Source organism: Chiloscyllium plagiosum, chromosome 16 (assembly GCF_004010195.1).
Source record: "Chiloscyllium plagiosum isolate BGI_BamShark_2017 chromosome 16, ASM401019v2, whole genome shotgun sequence".
Lineage (NCBI taxonomy): Eukaryota > Metazoa > Chordata > Chondrichthyes > Orectolobiformes > Hemiscylliidae > Chiloscyllium > Chiloscyllium plagiosum.
Genome location: NC_057725.1, coordinates 27,151,303 through 27,170,043, shown reverse-complemented (window position 1 = coordinate 27,170,043; position 18,741 = coordinate 27,151,303). Strand labels below are relative to the sequence as shown.

The 18,741-nt window shown below is 39.2% G+C and overlaps 1 protein-coding gene across 1 annotated transcript in view; it reads right to left on the bottom strand.

Annotated features, from left to right (window-relative positions):
- LOC122557712 (spondin-1-like) overlaps positions 1–18,741 on the bottom strand; it is a 325,902-nt gene that overhangs the window by 291,226 nt on the left and 15,935 nt on the right. The window contains exon 6 of the mRNA XM_043705605.1: positions 1,343–1,491. Within this exon, the coding sequence (XP_043561540.1) occupies positions 1,343–1,491 (149 nt within the window). The remainder of the gene's footprint in view (positions 1–1,342; positions 1,492–18,741) is intronic.

Below are 18,741 nucleotides of genomic sequence, written 5' to 3'. Positions count from 1 at the left end.
GTTCACACTATGCAAAGAACACTTAAAAAGGTCAGAATCTCTTTGGATTGGCTTAGAAAGCAATTTTCATTTAGTAGCACATTGCACATCCTCAGGATACCCCGCTTCACTATGATAGGAATGGACTGGCAATAAATGTTAGGCTAGCAAGTGATGTACACATCCCATGAACAAATGAACCTGTGCATCAGTCAATGAGAGCCTTTGAAAATGTTGTAGCAGAGCTAGAGGCCATTCAGTTCACTCTGACTGTACTTTGAAGGACTATTCAATTAGTCCTACTCCAATGTTTTCCCTGTATATCGTACAAGTGTTATCCTTTTATGTGTATCCAAATTCTTCCTAAAAGTTGTTATTGAATCTGCTTCCATCTCATTTTCAGGTGCTGCATTCCACTTTTCTTGAAAAACAGATATTAACTAAAATCAAAAAAGGCTTGTAGCTTGAATCTATCAGTTTACTCTGTGACTAATTTTATGTAAAAAAAATCAATGATATGACAAAAGTTGGTTGGAATTTTCCATTCCACCACAGGCTTTTACCAGAGATCCTAAGAACTGTAAGTGGTACTGGCAGTGTTAGTGACTGATTATCTCTGTTCAGTGTTGCAATGGTAACAATACTCTCATGCCAATCAAAACAAACAGACACAGGAGTGCTGTATGAAGTCATCCAGTGTACATCTGTAAATATTTGTCAAAGCTGGCTTTCCAGGTTCAGCTTTTTAAAGTGTTGTATGTTGCAGCTGAATCTGGAAAGCAACCAGTGATGTGTTGTCACATTTCCAACTGTGTTCAAAATTCGTTCATTTCTGCTGACAATTTCCACACTCCTGCATTTTGCTTAAATTCTGGAGATTGCAAGTTTTGGCATCCCTTTCCAAAATGATTAGAATTAAGTATCGCACTCCATGTCTCTTACCAGGAATGAACAGATACAGTTGGATAACTCCATGGAAGGTTTAATCTCTAAGTTTCTCACTCACGGAACTGGAATGATAAGCCTTTAGGTGATGTCACTCATTATGATTGAGAAATACTCAGTGTGGTCATGTAAAGGCTGTTTTTACTTCATGTCTTCAGAACCTTTCTAGGTAAAGCAGATCCTAGGGAGTAAAGGTGTTGCAATGTGTATGCCCCCATCCCTCTTGTATTCTACTATTCTAACTGCAAATACATGGCATAGCGTGGCTGAAGCGACAGATTGGTTGTACTACTAAAATCATTGGCTCAAACATTTAGAACCACATCAGATGTTCTCTTCACTAACAGTTGAGCAATCCAGGCAGACTTATGGTGAGGGGCCTGATCACATTGTAAGCCTGGCCCCCTCTTTGACTTACCTGCTGCCGGATTTCCTCTTCCATTTTCACAGGAGAGCCCCACTCAGCAACTTGTTTTACTCCATTGCTGGCAAATCCCCCATACTCCCAGAGCCTGTAAGACTTGGAATGAGATGCTCCAATGATGGCAGACCAGTGCGTTGCAAATTCTTGATGTATCATGAAACAAAGAGGGAAAAATTTATTCAATGTTTCAGGACTCAGTTTGTAAACACTCATGCAGATAAGCTTTAAACATTTCACAGATACATCACTCTATTCCAATCTGCTCAAGACAGGTTAAACAAACAAATAAGTTACATTAACGACTCCATGTTACTCAGTTACCAGTGAAACCATATTCTGAAAAACTCAGAGGCACTGGAGAAAGTGTAGCAAATATTTGTATATGTGACCTGAGTTTGGAACCCTGCTGTGGGTCTAATATTCCGATCTGCTTTTCCTTTATTCCCAGGAAACTGCATGGCTTTAGATGGCTTTGAGGGTTTGAGAGAGACTAGTTGGATGGATCTGAAAATCTTTCGTGCCTAACAACACTCAGATTCACGTTAGAACTAAGAGGTTACAGCTACCAGAATGATTAAATAGCCTTGGATATTTTATTCTTAGAAAAGACTAAGATATGACCTAATTTGACCTCAAAGGATCTAAGTATGGGTAAGATTCCCCTATTTGTGAAGGTGCCCAAAACCAGGGGACAGAAATATAAAATAGGCCCTAATCAATCCAACAAAGGATCCAGGGGAACTTCATTGTAGAGAATGATGAAAATGGAACTCAGTACAGTTAGATGAATGCATGAGGGAGAAAGGAGTAGTTTGATTTCTTGTTAGGGTGAGCTGAAATATGCTCAGCAGAGCATAAGCAACAGTAAAGACAAAGTTGGGCTGAAAGGTCTGTTTCTGCACTGCAACTTCTTCATTATTCTAGTTAATGAGTCACAACCTTAAGTATCAAGGACAATGTTCCATTTGTCTTTCTAATCAAACAACCCCTCAAGCAGGCAGGCTACAAATTCACCAGGCATATAATTAACACCTAGATAGAAATGACTGTGCTTCAACCTTTGGATAGAACAATGAGAAACAGATGTAATACTGTAGGGAGGCTTATTTCTAATGTTTTATAAAATGCTTTGTATGTTTCTTTGAAGAATGAAGTGTTGGACATTTTAATGCACTGTGTATTCAGTGTGAGGATTAATCTGCAATGATTGAGCACCCGCCAGTGATGTATCTTGGATGATCAAGGTTCCACTGCTCTTTATGTGGCCAGTGTAAGGGCAATTTAGAAAGATGCTGCTCATCCAAGCTGCTTGCCAGTCATGTCCAGACTTTACAGATCATCCAAATATGAAAAGCATACATTTGCAAAATGGTTTAAACATAAGCAAAGTAAACCGAAGCCGGAGTTTGAGCTTTTGAACCTGTTTTGTCATTCAATAAGATCATGGCTGATCTTCGACCTCATCACCTTCCCAGATTATTCATAAACTGTTACTTTCCTTATACCAGAAAATCTAGTAAACCCCAATTTCTTGAATATGCTCAAACTACTAAGTATCTACATCCCTATGGGAACAGAATTTCAAAGATTCAGAGCACTTATATTGAGCAAGTTTCTTCTCATCTCAAGCTTAAGTGAGCTTTATTCTGAGAATTTGACTTCAGGTTCGAGATTTTCCAGTCAGAAAAAGATGCCTTCTCAGCATTTACAATGTCAAGTTTCTTCAAAGCATTATATGTTTAGATGAGACCATCTTTCATTCTTCAATATTCTTAGGGGAATATAGACCATATCTATTTAATCTTTCTGTAAAGGTAACCAGCAAGGAACATGAGGGAAGTACTGTGAAACAAATAAAAGCAAAATGCTGCTGATGCTGGAGATATGAAATAAAAACAAAAAGTGCTCGAAAAGCTCAGTAAATCTGGCAGTATCTGTGAAGAGAGAAACAGAGTTAACGTTTCAAGATTGTTTTGCAGAACTGACGGGGTTTGGGAAAATGACAGAACATTGGTAATGACATCAAAGTTGCTAACTGCTCTCATCTGGAATTGGAAAAATGAATCAATTTTGCTTCTAATTTCCATCCTTTTCTCATCTTCACTTGGTCCATTTCTGGCTCCTCCCCTCCTTGATTTTCCTGTTTGCATTTCTGGGGGTAAGCTGTCCAATATTATCCCACCGATTCCCAGTTACCTCGATGACATTTCCTCACATCCATTTCCTGTAAGGCCTTCATTCTATGTTCACAGTTTTACCATTCCCCATCATATCCATGTCAATGATATCGCCTTTCACATGGGCACTTCTGACATGTCTTCCTTCTTCCCCAGCTCAGGATTCCTCCTAACCATAGATGATTGGACTCTCGGCCATTTTCCTGCACTTCTGCCCTCACCTTTTCCCCTCTGAGAATAATGATGGTGCTCCCCACATCCTGAATTTCCACCTCACCCCCAGCCTTCATTTTCATGGACTATCATTTGCAATTTTCATCATCTCTAGTAGGATTGCACCACAAAGCACATCTTTCCTTCTCCTCACCATCAGAATTCAGCAAGGGTCTTTTGCTCAACAACACCCCAAACCACCTCTACTTCCAATACCCCTTCACCAAACCCCTCCACCTTCTTTGGAACCTTTCCACGTACTCACAGGTGGTGTAACACTTGCCAATTCACCTCCTCATTTCTAATTGTCCAAGCACCCCAAACACACCTTCTCGGTGAGCTGCAGTTTACTCGTACCTCATTCAATCTGATCTACTGCACTCATTGTGAACAATATGGCAAGACCACATGCAGACTGGATAACCATTCTGCAATGCACTACCCTTTATCCTCAGGAATGACACTGACCATTGAGTCACTTGCCATGTCATCTTTCTCTCGTGCTACATTTCAGCTCTCAGCATGCTGCAATGTTCCAGCACAGCCCAATACAACTTAGAGAAGCAACTCTTCATTTTTCACGTGAGCACATACATCCTTCAGGAGTCAACATTGAGTTTAACAATGTCAGACCATGAACACTGTCTTCCATTTTGTTTGCAAGCCCTCCTCTGTCCTCAACACATCTTCAGCTCCTCCCTCCCCTCCACCTTCCCTGTGTCCCATGAGTTTTGAATATAATATGAGGAAAGGTGAGATTATTCATTTTGGGCAGGAAGAATAGTAGAGCTAATTATTATTCAAATGCAGTAAAACTGCAGGAAATTTCAGGACAAAGATTTCAGGGCCCTTGTTCATGATACACTAAAAGCTAGCATTCAAGTTTAGCAGGTGAAGGGAATGGAACGACCTTTATTTCAAAAGGAATGGAGTATAAAATATAGGAAAGTCTTCCTAAAACTATACAAGGCCACTGCTGAAATACTGAGAACAGTTTTGGTTCCCTTATCCCTTTGGCTTTGCAGGTAGTCCAGGGAAAGTCCACACACGTTGGCCCCTGGTTTGGAGAGATTGTCTAATGAAGATAGGTTGAGTAAGTTGGGTCTGCACTCATTGGAGTTTAGAAGAATGAGAGGTGACCTTGTTGAAGCAAGTGAGATTCTTCGGGATCTTGACAAGGTAGATGCTGACAAGTTGTTTTCCCTGTGAGAGGATCTAGAACCAAAGGGCATAATCTCAGAGTAAGGGATTGCCCATTTAAGACAGAGGTGAAGGTGAATGTTTTCTTTCAGTGGGTAGTGAATCAATGGAATTCTTTGCCACATCAGGCTGTAGAGTTTACGTTGTTAAGTATATTCAAGGCTGAGATATACAGATTTTAATTCAGTAAAGGAACCAAGGAGAGAAGGCAGGAAAGTGGAGTTGAGGATGATCAGATCAGCCATGATCTCATTGAATGCAGACTTGATAGGCTTGAATGGCCTAGTTCTGCTATTATAGGTTCTTATGGTCTTATGCATTGCTTGATATATTTCCTGTTTTTACCACTTACCATTTGCACCTTTTCTTCATTTGAATTACTACTCTATGACCATCAAGACTGCCTTTGCCTTTTGGTCTGGTCACCTTTTTCTTGCCCCACCACCTCCCCCGGCATGAACAACATAAAAATACATCACTTCTCCAGCATCCTATAGTTCCAAAGGATAGAACTCAAACCATTAACTCTGTTTATCTCTCTGCACAGATGCTGACAGGTGTATTGAGTTTCTCCAACACTTTCTGTACTTACTACTGTGAAAAGAATAATTTCAATTAATTATCATTATTGTTGAATTTAAACATTCAATTATTCTGCCACTTATAAATTCCACATCAATCTTCCCTTAGTTCCTGTTCGTTGCAACATCAATAGTAATATCCACAGTAAGTGGATTCAGCCTACAGAGAAGCATGTTCAGAAACTCCACATTTAATGTTTAGAGAGCTCTGATTTAACATGAACGGCAAAAGAACAAATTGCGCGTGAAAGAAAATCTTTTCATGCAATGGCTAGAATTTGAAATGCGCTACTTGAGAATGTATTGGAAGCTTCAGTTGGGCTTTCAAAGCAGAATTGGATGAATATTTAGGGAGAAAAATTGATTCGGGCCTACAGAGTAAGTTTGAGGAAGTGAGACCTCCTCAAATAAGTGCTTCTCACAGAGAGCTTGTGAAGAAACGAGACATCTAATGGCATCCTTTTACGCTGTAACCATTCTATACTTTGTTTCTATGACTCCTGGAAATATAATGCCCTATTCAAGAAATTTGTCATTAGTAACATGCGAGGATTCATTTTTAAGGAAGTATTAGCAGAATGTTAAGAAAATAAAACTTATTCGGGCAGAGTCGACATGGTTTTGTGAAAGGGAAATCATGTTTGACAATGCTGACAAAATGAGGATCTAACCAGCAAAGCGGATAAAGAGGAATTAGTAATTGCACTGTATTGGGATTTCCAAAAGGCATTTGTTAAAGTACTATATGAAAAGTTACTGTACAAGAAAGGATGTCTTGAGCTTGGCGGTAATTAATGAGTAGAAGATTGACTCATAGAAACATCATGATAAATGAGTCATTTTCAGGAGGGCAAACAGTAATTGCTGGGGTGCCTCAGTGGGAAGTAATAAGCCTCAACTGTTTAGAATGTAAATTGATAACTTCAATGAAGGGACAGACTATATTATGACCAAATTTGCTGATGGTTAATAAACCAGGAAAACAAGATTTCACAAAGATACAGATAGCCTGCAAAGGAAATGAATAGCTTAAGTAGAATTACAAAAATGCTTGAGGGTATTTGGTATCAAGAAAAGCAGAACTTTATGTTAATGGAGAGAGACTAGAGAATGCGACACGTCAAGGGGATTTGGATATCCTTGCACAAAATGAATCACAAAATGTTAGCATGCAAATATATATAGCAAAAGAATAGAAAAAGCAAACTAAATGTTTGTATTTATTACAAAGGGGATAGAGTATAAAAATAAACAAGTGTCATTAAAACCATAGAGGGGATTGATAAGACTACACATGGATGCTGCAAAAACTTTGGTCTCCTTACTTAAGGAAGGACATAATTGCATTGGAAGCAGTTTGTGGGAAGATGATTCACTAGGTTGATGCCTGGGATAAGGGGATTGTCATATTAGAAATAGTTGAGCAGGTTAAAGCCATATTCATTGTAGTTTATTAGGATGAGAGGTAGCCTTTTTGAAATATCTGGGAAGAATACCGAGGCTCTCTAATAGGGTAGATGCTGAGAGAATGCTTTCCTTTGTGGGGGACACTTTAACTACAGGTGAGCAATTTCAGGATAAAGGGTCTCCATTTAAGATGGAGATGAGGAAAAGTTTGTTTGATCAGAGAATCAGAAATCTTTAGAATTCTCTCCAACCCAATGAACAGGGGAGATTGGGTTATTAAATATATTGAAGGCTGAGCCAAACGGATTTCTTTTCATACAATGGAGAAGAGTTCTGCGGACCGGCAGGAAAGTGGAGTTGTGGCCAAAATCAACTATAATTTTATTAAAGAGCAGAGTAGGTTAGAGATGTTGAATGGTCACTTCCTTAGTCAGAGTCACAGAATTATAGGAAGCTACACCACAGAAAAAGGCTTTTCAGCCCATTCATGACTATGTGCAAATACAAGCATCTAACTACTCTAACCCCATTTTCCAACTGTATGCCTTGACATTGCAAGTGCACATCTAAATACTTCTTAAATATAATGAAGGTTTCTGCCCTTAATGGTACAGACTTCCAGTTTCCCATGACTGTGTGGTTGAAGAATAAAATTTCCTTACATCCCCTCTAAACCTCCTGCCCCTTACCTTAAATCGATGTCACCTGATCAATGATCCCATCATTGAGAGGAAATGTTTCCTTCTGTCTATTTATGCTTCTTTTACTTTTATACATCTCAATCACGTCCCCTTGTAATCACCTCTGCTCTAAGGGTAACATCCCCAGTTATCCAATCCCTCTAACCAAAACTCTCCAGCCCAGGCAACATCCTGGTAAATCTCCTCTGCACCCTCTGCAGTGCAATCACATCCCTCCTATAATATGGATTTCAGACTCCTCCAGAGCTGTGCCTTAATCAACAATTTATATAATTTCAGCATAACCTCCCTGCTCTTAAGCTCTATGCCTTAACTAAAAAAGACAAGAATTCCATATGCTTTCTCAATCAGTTTATCCACCTGTACTGGTACCTCAAGTGACATTGGACATGCACACTAAGGTCCCTCTGATCGTTGATGCTTCCCAGGTTTCTACCATTCATCATATACTGCCATGCCATGTTGCCCTGCCCAAGTGCATCATTATGTTTAAGTGCACCTCCAATGCCAAGGCATACAACCTTATGGGCCAGTGCTAGAAAATAGGGTTGGAGTAAGTAGGTGGTTATATTTGATGCACGTGGTCACAATTGGGCAGTGGATTTATATGGATTGAATTCTAATTGCCACTGATCGGCCCATCTATATCCTCTTATGGTCTAAGGTTACCATCCTCACTGCTTACCACGCCACCGATTTTTGCATCATGTGCAAACTTACTGACCAATCCAAGAATGTGGTGCTGGAAAAACACAGCAGGTCAGGCAACATCTGAAGAGCAAGAGAATTGACGTTTAGGGCATAAATCCTTCGTCAGGAGAATCTCCTGCTCCTCGGATGCTGCTCGACCTGCTGTGCTTTTCCAGCACCATACTCTCAACTCTGATCTTCAGCATCTGCAGTCCTTACTTTCCTCTTACTGACCAACCCTCCAAAATCATTTACCTAAACCACAAACGCAAGATTGCCAACACTGACCCCTGTGGGACTCCACTGGACTTAGACTTCCAGTTGGAAAAACACCCCTCAACCATTACACTCTGCTTCGTGCCACTCAGTCGGTTGTGAATCCAATTTGCCAAGTTTCAAATTTCCTCCTTTTCCTTTTGTTTTGCACTGTTAGCAAAGTTAATCAAATTTGCATCCAGACAAAATACAATAGCTTTATGCTCACACTTATCAATATCACCTTTCTGATTCAAGAATTTTTAAAAAATATATATTTATCGATTAAACTGCATTCAAATGGAATGCAATAGAATTTGAACTTAATTTCTTCTGGATTTTTAGTTCAGAAATCTGGACTTTGAGAATAGATTAAATTAAGGGGTGCTAGGAATGCTTATCGTGTGTGTCAGTGTTTGAAGGTTAAAGAGGAGAGTTCTGATAGAGGGTCCTATTTTGAATTATTGCACAGATTATGCTGATGTTGTGGGTTTAAAGAATTTTCAGCTATTTTTAAGCTGTGATCTTGCATATTTGTTTTCTGTTTTTCTAGCAATAATTAGTTAAACTGTTAATTAGAGTGTGTGTAGAAAAAGCAATTAACTCAAATAGCCTGGGAGTCATTCCTGATTAATGCAGGCAGGCAGCTGATTACTATCAGGGAAACATGGAATGATAAGTTAACATATTAACTGTATCATTCTCAAATAACAACAACCACATCGGTCATTTCATGAAGTTCTGGCTGACATTCTTTGTGTAGTTCAGGAAGAATACGATATCATCTTTACCTATACAAAAGATAAAATCAAAATATTTGGCAAATACTAATTTTGGGTTTTCCAGTCTGAAATAATGCATAGAGGCTGGTATCCTGTCACCAAATCATCCTTCATTTACATGTGCACAGTACATGGACTCTGACCAGCCAGCTCAAAGCTAGTCCTGAGAGTTGAGGAGATTCTCTGAATCTCCCATTTATATTGGTGAGTCAGGACTCCCTGGTTGGCACAGGTTAACAGCCCCAACCAAAGATCTCATACTCAATGAGATCCACCTGACCCTCATTCCAATCACTATACAGTTCAATAATACTCACTCTGGACACAACAGTCATTAGATCGACATTAATCTAAACATATTGTAAGCACTTTGGCCTCCCTGATGGACTTTGACAATGTCGTATTATGTATTTTCTCAGTTTGACAATTAAGACACTGATTTTCGTACTGAGACGGGATATTTCTGAGCTCTCCAAATCCATTCTGAGAGAAATTAGCCAGCAAGTCAGAGTTTCATTCCAGGGTGTTAGGTTTTGTATTTGTTGGGCCAAATGAGTTCTGAGTGAGATTAGAGGCTGACGACTGCAGATGAGGGCAGGGCATAAGGCTGAGCTCGGTGCACTACACTATATCACCATTTAATTTTTAAAAATGAATTCAAAAACATCATTCCAATCCTCATCCCTCACATCCGTTTGCATGCACAAATTTCCCATGCCACATCCATTCAATCTCATGACTCCCTATGCCATCCTATGCCTCTCTATCCACCCCATAGCTCCTCGTAATTCTTATGTCCCTCTACCCACCACTCAGGAATCCTCATATCATGCTATGATCCTGAACACGTCACCCTGGCTCCTTGTGGCCCCAATCCCAACTTAACAACTAATCATGGCAACCCGCTTCCCCAACCTGGGACACCAATCCTTCTTCTCGAAGCAAGACACCCAGTATCCATAGTGGGTGTCATAGTCATACAGGACGGAAACATAACCCTCTGTCCAACTCATTCATGCTGACAAGGTCTCCCAAACTAAATTAGTCCCATTTGCCTGCATTTGCAGCTAATGAACTTAAAAGACCCTATACAGACAACAAGAAAAACTAATGTCATTTACAAAATACCATGCAAGAACTGTAATAGACACTACATTGGACAAAAAGGGAAAAAACTAGCCACTAGGATACATGAACATCAACTAGCCACAAAACGACATGACCCTCTCTCACTAATATCCTTACATACAGATAAGGAAGGACATCACTTCGACTGGGACAATACATCCATCCTAGGACAAGCCGGAGACACGCACAACAATTCCTGGAAACATGGCATTCCAACTGGAACTCTATCAACAAACACAACGAGTTAGACCCCATCTACCACCCCCTGAGAAAAAGAACAAGAAACGACATCACCACAGGAAATGGCATCACCAACCCAAAGAAACTCAAACATATAAATAGAAAGCAGGAATCATCAGCAGTGCTTCGCCCGGAGGCCTACTGAAGATGTTACCTAGTAGGATGATGAAATGTCTGGAAATTAACCTTCCAGCTCAGCGAGCAAACCTACATCCATTTGCCCTACATCCCTCTAAACCTTTCCTATTCATGTACCTGTCCAAATGTCTTTTCCACATTGTAACTGCACCTGCATCTAACACTTCATCTGGAAGTTCATTCCAAATATGAACCACCATCTGTGTGAAAAGGTTGCTCCTGAAGCTTACCAGCCATGGGATATGAAATGATGCATCTATTGATGATGCCACTATTTAAAAACACACTCACCAATAAGAAGAAAAAAATAACATATTGAAATTCTTATGAAAACAAAAATTTGGTGTTCTAGGTTTTTCGACAGTTGTGATAGATCCAATGGGTTTATGCATTTTCTTGGCACATTCTTACTGAATTTGACAGAGGCTACCTGGCAAACTCCCCTCAGGGCACCTGGCCCCTAAATCCCCAACAAAGGGCACTGGAACCCTGCCTAAGCTGCTTGGGGACAATGGTCATGGATCATCTCGCCAAAGGGGATATCTTGGCTCACTAAAAATAAATTCCCTGAACTACACCTTCTCCAATCTGGTCTGCTGTGCACAGTCCAGTTTCCAGCCCACACAGGCGTGTTTTAAATGGGGACAAGACAGACTTATCTCTGCATAAGTCTTCTGATTCTCAGGGGTTTGGGCTACAACAGAGAGGTTACCCATTTTGGGGAAACTCAGGTCTAAGTTTTAACATGAAGTCCCAATAGTCTTTGCAAGTGAAACTTATTGCAGAAAAATCAAAATTGATATATTTTGGCTGGAATATCAATATAAAATACAGGATGTAATTCTAAAGAGGTGCAGAAAGAGAGAGACCTGGGAATATATGAATCCAAATCATTGCAGATCACAGGGTAGATTGAAAAGGTAGTTAAAAAGGCATGATGAATTCAGGACTTTGTAAATAGAGACAAAAGCAAGGAAGTTATAACTAGGCTTTATAAAACACTGCTTCAGATTCAACGTGACCAGTTCTTGTCACTACTCTACAGGAAGGATATGACAGCTTTGAAGAAGGATTTTACAAAAACAGGTATAGGGATGGCAGTCTTCACATACCAGGATAGAGAGGTTAGCACTGCTCTTCTCAGGGAAGAAAATCTTGAGAGGTATCTTGATAAAAGTGATCAAAATCATGAAGTGCTGGACAGAGTAGGTAGGAAGAAATTGTCCCCATTGATGGAAATGTCAAGAACCAGAGGACACTGAATTAAGTTGATTGGCAAATGGACTAATTACAATGAGAAACCATTTTTTAAAAATGGTTTTGATCAGAATGAACTACCTGAGTGTATGGGTGAATTAGTTAGCAGCTCCTAAAATGGAATTTGATAAGGTCCTGAAGATAAAACAAATTGCAGAGTTAGGGAGAAATAGCAAGGGGATGGAGCTAGTGGAATTGTTATTGTAAGAGATGATGCAGTCTTCAGGGACAAAAATGAACTTTTGCACTGTAATAGCCCACTATAAAATAAACCCACAGTTACAAGGAAACGTATACTGACACTTAAATTATCAAACCAGTAATCCAATTGCCAATCACGTCGTGGTGATTTAGAGTTTGAACTCAGTCAGACCAAACATGTGGAAATAAGCTGGGATCAGTAAGAAGTTGTCAGATTACCATGAAAACCTAAAACGGTTCAATAATTTATTTTTGGGAAAGAAATCTCTTATCTTTACATGGGCTCACTCTATGTGTGACTCCAGTTCCACTTCAATGCAGCTAATTCTGAACTACCTCTGAAATGGCAGAGGATCCACTCAGTTGTCTCAAACTAGTATCATTAGTTAAAGAAGCCATACTATTTCCTTCTCACGGCTACTAAGAACAGGCAATGATACTTTGCTAACAAAGCTCACAATAAAATAAATTGCGAGGTCTTCCAAATAGCCTAGTGAATTGTATTCATTCTGAGGCTTTTGAGGGTGAATCCCATTGCAATGAACATTGCTGCCAAGGTTGGGATTTATTGAGTCTTAACTATTGCTGGAGGCGCCGCTCCTGGGACGATGTGCGCGTGTGTGTGCATGTAAACAAGTCCAATAAAGTAGAGCATAAGATAGTGGTAGTGTACAGAGCTCCCAGGAATCAGGATGTCGGGCACCAACAACAAGTAAAGTGCAGTTGGAACTTGAAGAAAGAATTATATGGGAAGTACAGAGATGGAATAGTCTTTTGTGGCATTGACTGTAAATTAGGCAGTTCTAGTAGGAGAACTCTTGTGGGCGGCACGGTGGCACAGTGGTTAGCACTGCTGCCTCACAGCAAAGAATTATATGGGAAGTACAGAGATGGAATAGTCTTTTGTGGCATTGACTGTAAATTAGGCAGTTCTAGTAGGAGATCAGTGCCTGGTCAGATTAACAAGTCACATTACAACAAGTCAACCTCATTCACACGGCGCCTTTCTTTGTTGTGCGAACTGAATCCAAACCAATCACAGTAGGACTGGGAAAGCAAACTGGATGCAGAGTCAAGCCTCAAGCCTTCACCTGCAAAGGGATTTCTAGGCTCCAAGATTACCCCAGAATCTCCTCAGTAAAAGCACAAGACAAATAAAAGTATATTTTTTCCAAATTTTCTTTGAAGAAATTTGTTTATTGGTTTTAGTTTAATGGGAGTGAGGGAAGATTTTGAATGACAATCAACAGGCATCCAATCAGGCAAAGCAGAGTATTAACTTTCCTAATGGTAAAGAGCTGGACAAACCATCTGAAAGAATTGGAATTGGAAGTTGGAAAGTGAGGCGATGACGCTCTCAGAACACATCTTGCTGGAGTTATCAACACCTAACCTCCAGTGATTTGGGGAGCCAATGGGCTAAATCCTTTTGATGTGTTTCAACCAAACAAAGTATCAGAGAGTCAATCACTTCTGGGCATTTGTACAGGAACTGGATAAAAAGAAACAAAGAGAATCAAAGAGAAGTACAATCTCAACAGTGAGAAATCATTTTCTCAGCAGTAGTTGGTCTTATTTCTGTCATTTACAAGACAAATAGTCACCGCTTGCCAGTCTGCTTTAGGGCAATGTATTGGACACAAAACATCATAATTTATATTTTATGAAAATAATGAAATGTAAACATTCAAACTTGGATGCTAATCCATTTTATAAAAAGCTAATGTTTAAGCAACATACAGACAGAAACGAATTACTCTTGGGTTTTTGCTTTGTATATAGATCAAATTTGTGCAATTCATATAATTTCCTTTCACATTTGCTTCCTGGCTTCTGATATATTTCTGGCACTTACTGCATGTTGTAACTAATGTGTTGCATGCATTCTCAGTGTGTACACCGTACAGTACATGGTCAAACAGGCCTCCAGATCTTTATAGGAATCATCTCACATCAGGGATTCACGCACCTCTCAGGCATCCATTATCTATTGACCCTCAAGTGATTCAGCATGCTATTCATACTATATGTGTATCTTCTTTCGAAGAAAGTTCATCTTCAATGACTCCATGTATATGGAGTATGTATGTAATGCTGCAACTCTGGTCAGTAGTTCATCTGCTGTGGGTCTGCAAACCACACAGACAGAAATTAGTTGGTTGCTGTTATGTAACTTATAATGTGTTTTGCTGTTTTAAATAAAACAACTCAGAGTGAATTAATCCCTGATGAGCAGTTGATGGTTAGATCATTGCAACTAACCATGACATGATGGTGAGGCTTATTACACGAAATATTTCCTAATAAATCTTTTCAGACACCTCAGGAGCAGGCAGGAGTTGAATGCATATCTCTTGGTTCAGAGGTAGGTACTCTACCACTCTGCCACATAAGCCATCCTTATTACACTTGAACAGTCAGTAAGCAAGTTAAAATATATGGTCAACAGTTTTAAATCATGGTGTAATATATGTGAGAACACCGAATGTCTTTGTTTATGACTACTTTGGAGAGTATTTAAAAGACAGCTTCTGGTAAGGTGACAAATCTCTGTCAAGAAGCCAATTTAACTCATTTGAGAAAAAGCAAGTCATCAGGGTAAACACTTGGCAAAAAGTGGGTACTTGCAGATGCTGGAGATTAGAGTCAAGATTGGAGTGGTACTGGAAAAGCACAGCAGGTCAGGCAACATCCGAGGAGCAGGAAAAATCAATGTTTCAGGCAAAAGCCCTATAGCAAACAAAGAAAAGTAAAGTGGCATCTTGTCAGAATGTCCACAAAATTCTCTACTTTTATCCTCATGGAATTTAAAACTTTTCAAACATATTCTGAGCTCTGGTTTCCAGACTTAGGTGGAACTATTTGATTTTGAAAAACAAGTTAAGATTTGCTGAGGAGTTGGGAACAGACTCAAAGATTAACAGCTGAAGAACTAAAAGTCCCCAAAATGATATGGGCCAGATTAGAAGAGCGATTCAGATTAAAGCTCTGAATTCATCATACTCATGTATTCATACAATTTATGATCATTTACGCAGAAGCCAACATAATCCAGAAATCAATTTGTTCGTCGATATAAAGATAAAGGCTCATTGAGATTTTCAAAATGGAATCAACAAATAAAATTGCTGAGTTGGTAAATACATCCTTTCCTGTGGATGCATTCCAAAAAGATTTGCTACATAAACCAAAAACTTATAGTGTTGAAGAACTACTGAAGCATGGGCATAAGCATAAAGCAATCCTTGCAGATCAATGGTTGGCATGATCATTAAAATGCTCAACAATAACAAGACACATGGAAGACATGGCCTTCTGCATGAAGCAAAGAAATGTCCCCCTTCAAACAATTTTGCAAGGTATGTGACAGAGGCAGTGCATTGGAAAAAGGTCTGATGCAGCTCCAAAGAGCTGATATAAATAAACCACACATAAGGAGTATCTTAATGCAATAATAAAGACCATCTGGTATCCTGCCAGAGGCATATGCATGAAATGATTGACAAAACCAGAATCAGGTTATGTACACCATGAGACAACGAGTGATTATGAATTTTCACACTGTCAATCTTATGAAGAACATCAATGTCATCACATTATCTGAGGCATCTGTAAGATTGCAAAATCTGTTCTCAGAAAACTTTCTTTCTTGGCTAATATTGGGACAGAGGCAAGTGCTATCCTTCCAAATTCTAAAAATTACAAAATAGTGGGAAGCCATGACAAACCCAATGAAGGGAAACTATCAGCGTATAATGGTCCACCAGTACCACATGCAATGTCAACAGTACTGCAATGCCAGTCCAATCAATCAATCCACCTGGACATTGCAAAAGTTCTATATTGTAGATATTTCTAAATCAGCAATTACAGATATATCAGTATGCCATGGTGTTGCATCAGTCACAATTCATCAGTCAGACAAACATAAATGACACAACAAAAGCTACAGCAGACTTGAAACAAAGCTTACAGAATTAAGTATGGAAAAAATGATGGAATATTTCACAGAGATGGATTGATTCAATAGGGATTCAAGGGTTATGGAGGTAAGGAAGAAAGCGGAGTTAAGAATTTTCAGATTAGCCTTGATGTCACAGATTTGCAGAACAGACTCAATGGGGTGAGCAGCCTACTTTGCTCCTATGTCCAAAAGGTTTCATTCTGAATTGGTAGATCTAAAATTTCATTTCTCCATTGTGGAGATAAAGATGAAAGTTCAAGAATAAAAGTCGCAACAACTATCTCAGAATAAATCCAAACTGGAGATTACTATCTTTGAGATGAAGATACTTTTAGGGAGTAGTTCTGCTCAGTTCACAAAGATGAATAAGAATGAAAGAGAAAGAAATGAAGCAGGAAGAACAAAAATCTCCGCATCATCAATCTAATGAAAATTTGCTGTTTCACAGGAAAATCTGAAGCAATTTCTGCATAAAACAGATCAGGCTCAGCAGAAGCGCATATAGAAACATCGCCTTGACCTGGAAACAATGTTGGTGTTCAAGAAACAGTCCTTTCAGAAGTACATGTCAGTAATAATACTCGAGTGAAAGAACTCAAGCTGGACATACAGAAAACAAAGCAACTATTGAAGCAAAATGAGGAAGAGGCCCTGGATTTAAAGAAACTAAAATGGAAAGGAAACAAAAAGACTATATAGATAGAAGATCTTTTTATAAAGGAGAAAATATACTGGACCAGTAGAAGGTTAACATTTTAATAGAAGAATCCGGTGAATAAAAGTAGAAGCTTCAAAATGAGTTGAAACATAATGGCGTATGCAAAGAAAATTTGAATTACTTGAAACAACTTGGGTATCAATAAGTAATTAACCTGGAACAAATCTGGCTATTGTGTATCAGAGTAAGTAAATTCTGGAACAGCATCTGCATTCTATAAAAGAAGCAAAACCTGACAGCACAAACAAGAACAATAATATAACTGACTGTGGGCAATAATAGCACCTCAAGACAATGTTACCTCCATTGCAAGATCTGAATATATCAGTAAATTATCTACATGTTACAAAAACTCATTGGCTCAGTTGTTATTGTAACTAGTTAAACTTTCTTTTAGAAAAGAAAAGGATGTTGTATATGTACCTCATCTGTAAGACCTTGAAGGACCCCATGTGCCACATGTACATAATGTTGAAAATATGGCTGGCAATTAGTTTATTGTGGATTTGCAATAAATAAATATCCCTCTTTTCCAGTAGACAAACAGACAGCTGTACTAGAGGTGCCAGCAGCTGTGGTACCTCGTGCATCTGTGAAAATTACAATAATTTTATCTCCTACACCCCCTCAAGATCGACAAGTAGCAGCTGCACACCTTTCTTTACCCAGAGAGTTGATGTGAATGTGGAGCTTGTCATCTCATGGAATAGTTGAGGCAAATTGTCATAAATGTATTAAAATTGAAGCTTGGCACTTTCATGAGGGAAAGAATGAATGGAAGGGTATGCTGATAGGATGAAATAAAGCGGACGATGCTCAAGTTGCAGAAATAGACTTGTGGCAGTAACGTCTGTTTCATAACTTAGAATATGATTAACTGTTTTAGACAAACTAACCAATAGAGTTAATCAGCTCCTGATGAGTGATGATTTTTAAACTGCTATCATTAACAGTCTGGGTCTATATGCTACTAAAGTGAGACAGTATTGTATTCCCATCTGAAGACGCAACATATCCTCAATCTGCCAGTTCTTTTCTTGGCAGTGACAGGTTGTGCAGTGTCCATCAAATGGCAACAGAGAGCTTTCAATCTGGCATATACAAACAGGACACCAGCAGATCTGTCCAGGCCTCAGAAACTTGTTTCAGAAGACCAATTATACATTCAATAGTACTCCTGGTGAAAGCATGGCTCCCAAACATGGACAAAGGTGCTATCATCCCACAATCTTAGAATGCAGATACTTGATCATTACAATGAGCTACCTCTTTAACAATTAGCCCTCTTCTCCAATAGGCAACCAGACAGTTGCGCTAAAGGTGCTAGCAGCTGTGGTAACTGGGCGTACATATGAACATCACTGTTTGGGTTTTCCCAGGATATCACTTACATCTACAAGCAATGGTTGCACATTGTTTGTTTATCCAGAGAGTGATCAGAACATGGAATTTGTCACCTCATGGAGTAGTTCAGACAGATGGTCATAATTGTATTAAGATAGAAACTCGGCACCTACATGAGGGAAGGAGGAGTGGAAGGGTTTGCTAATAAGATAGAATGAAGTGGAGGATGCTCACATTGAGGGTAGGCACCAACACAAACCAGTTGGACTGACTGACCTTTGTCTGTGCTATACATCCTGTGTATTACATTGCTTGAAAAATCAGCTTTTAGTTCTTTGCATCTTATTTCCTTCTAACACAGTTACAAGAGCTGACGAAAGCATTTATTCAAAAATGG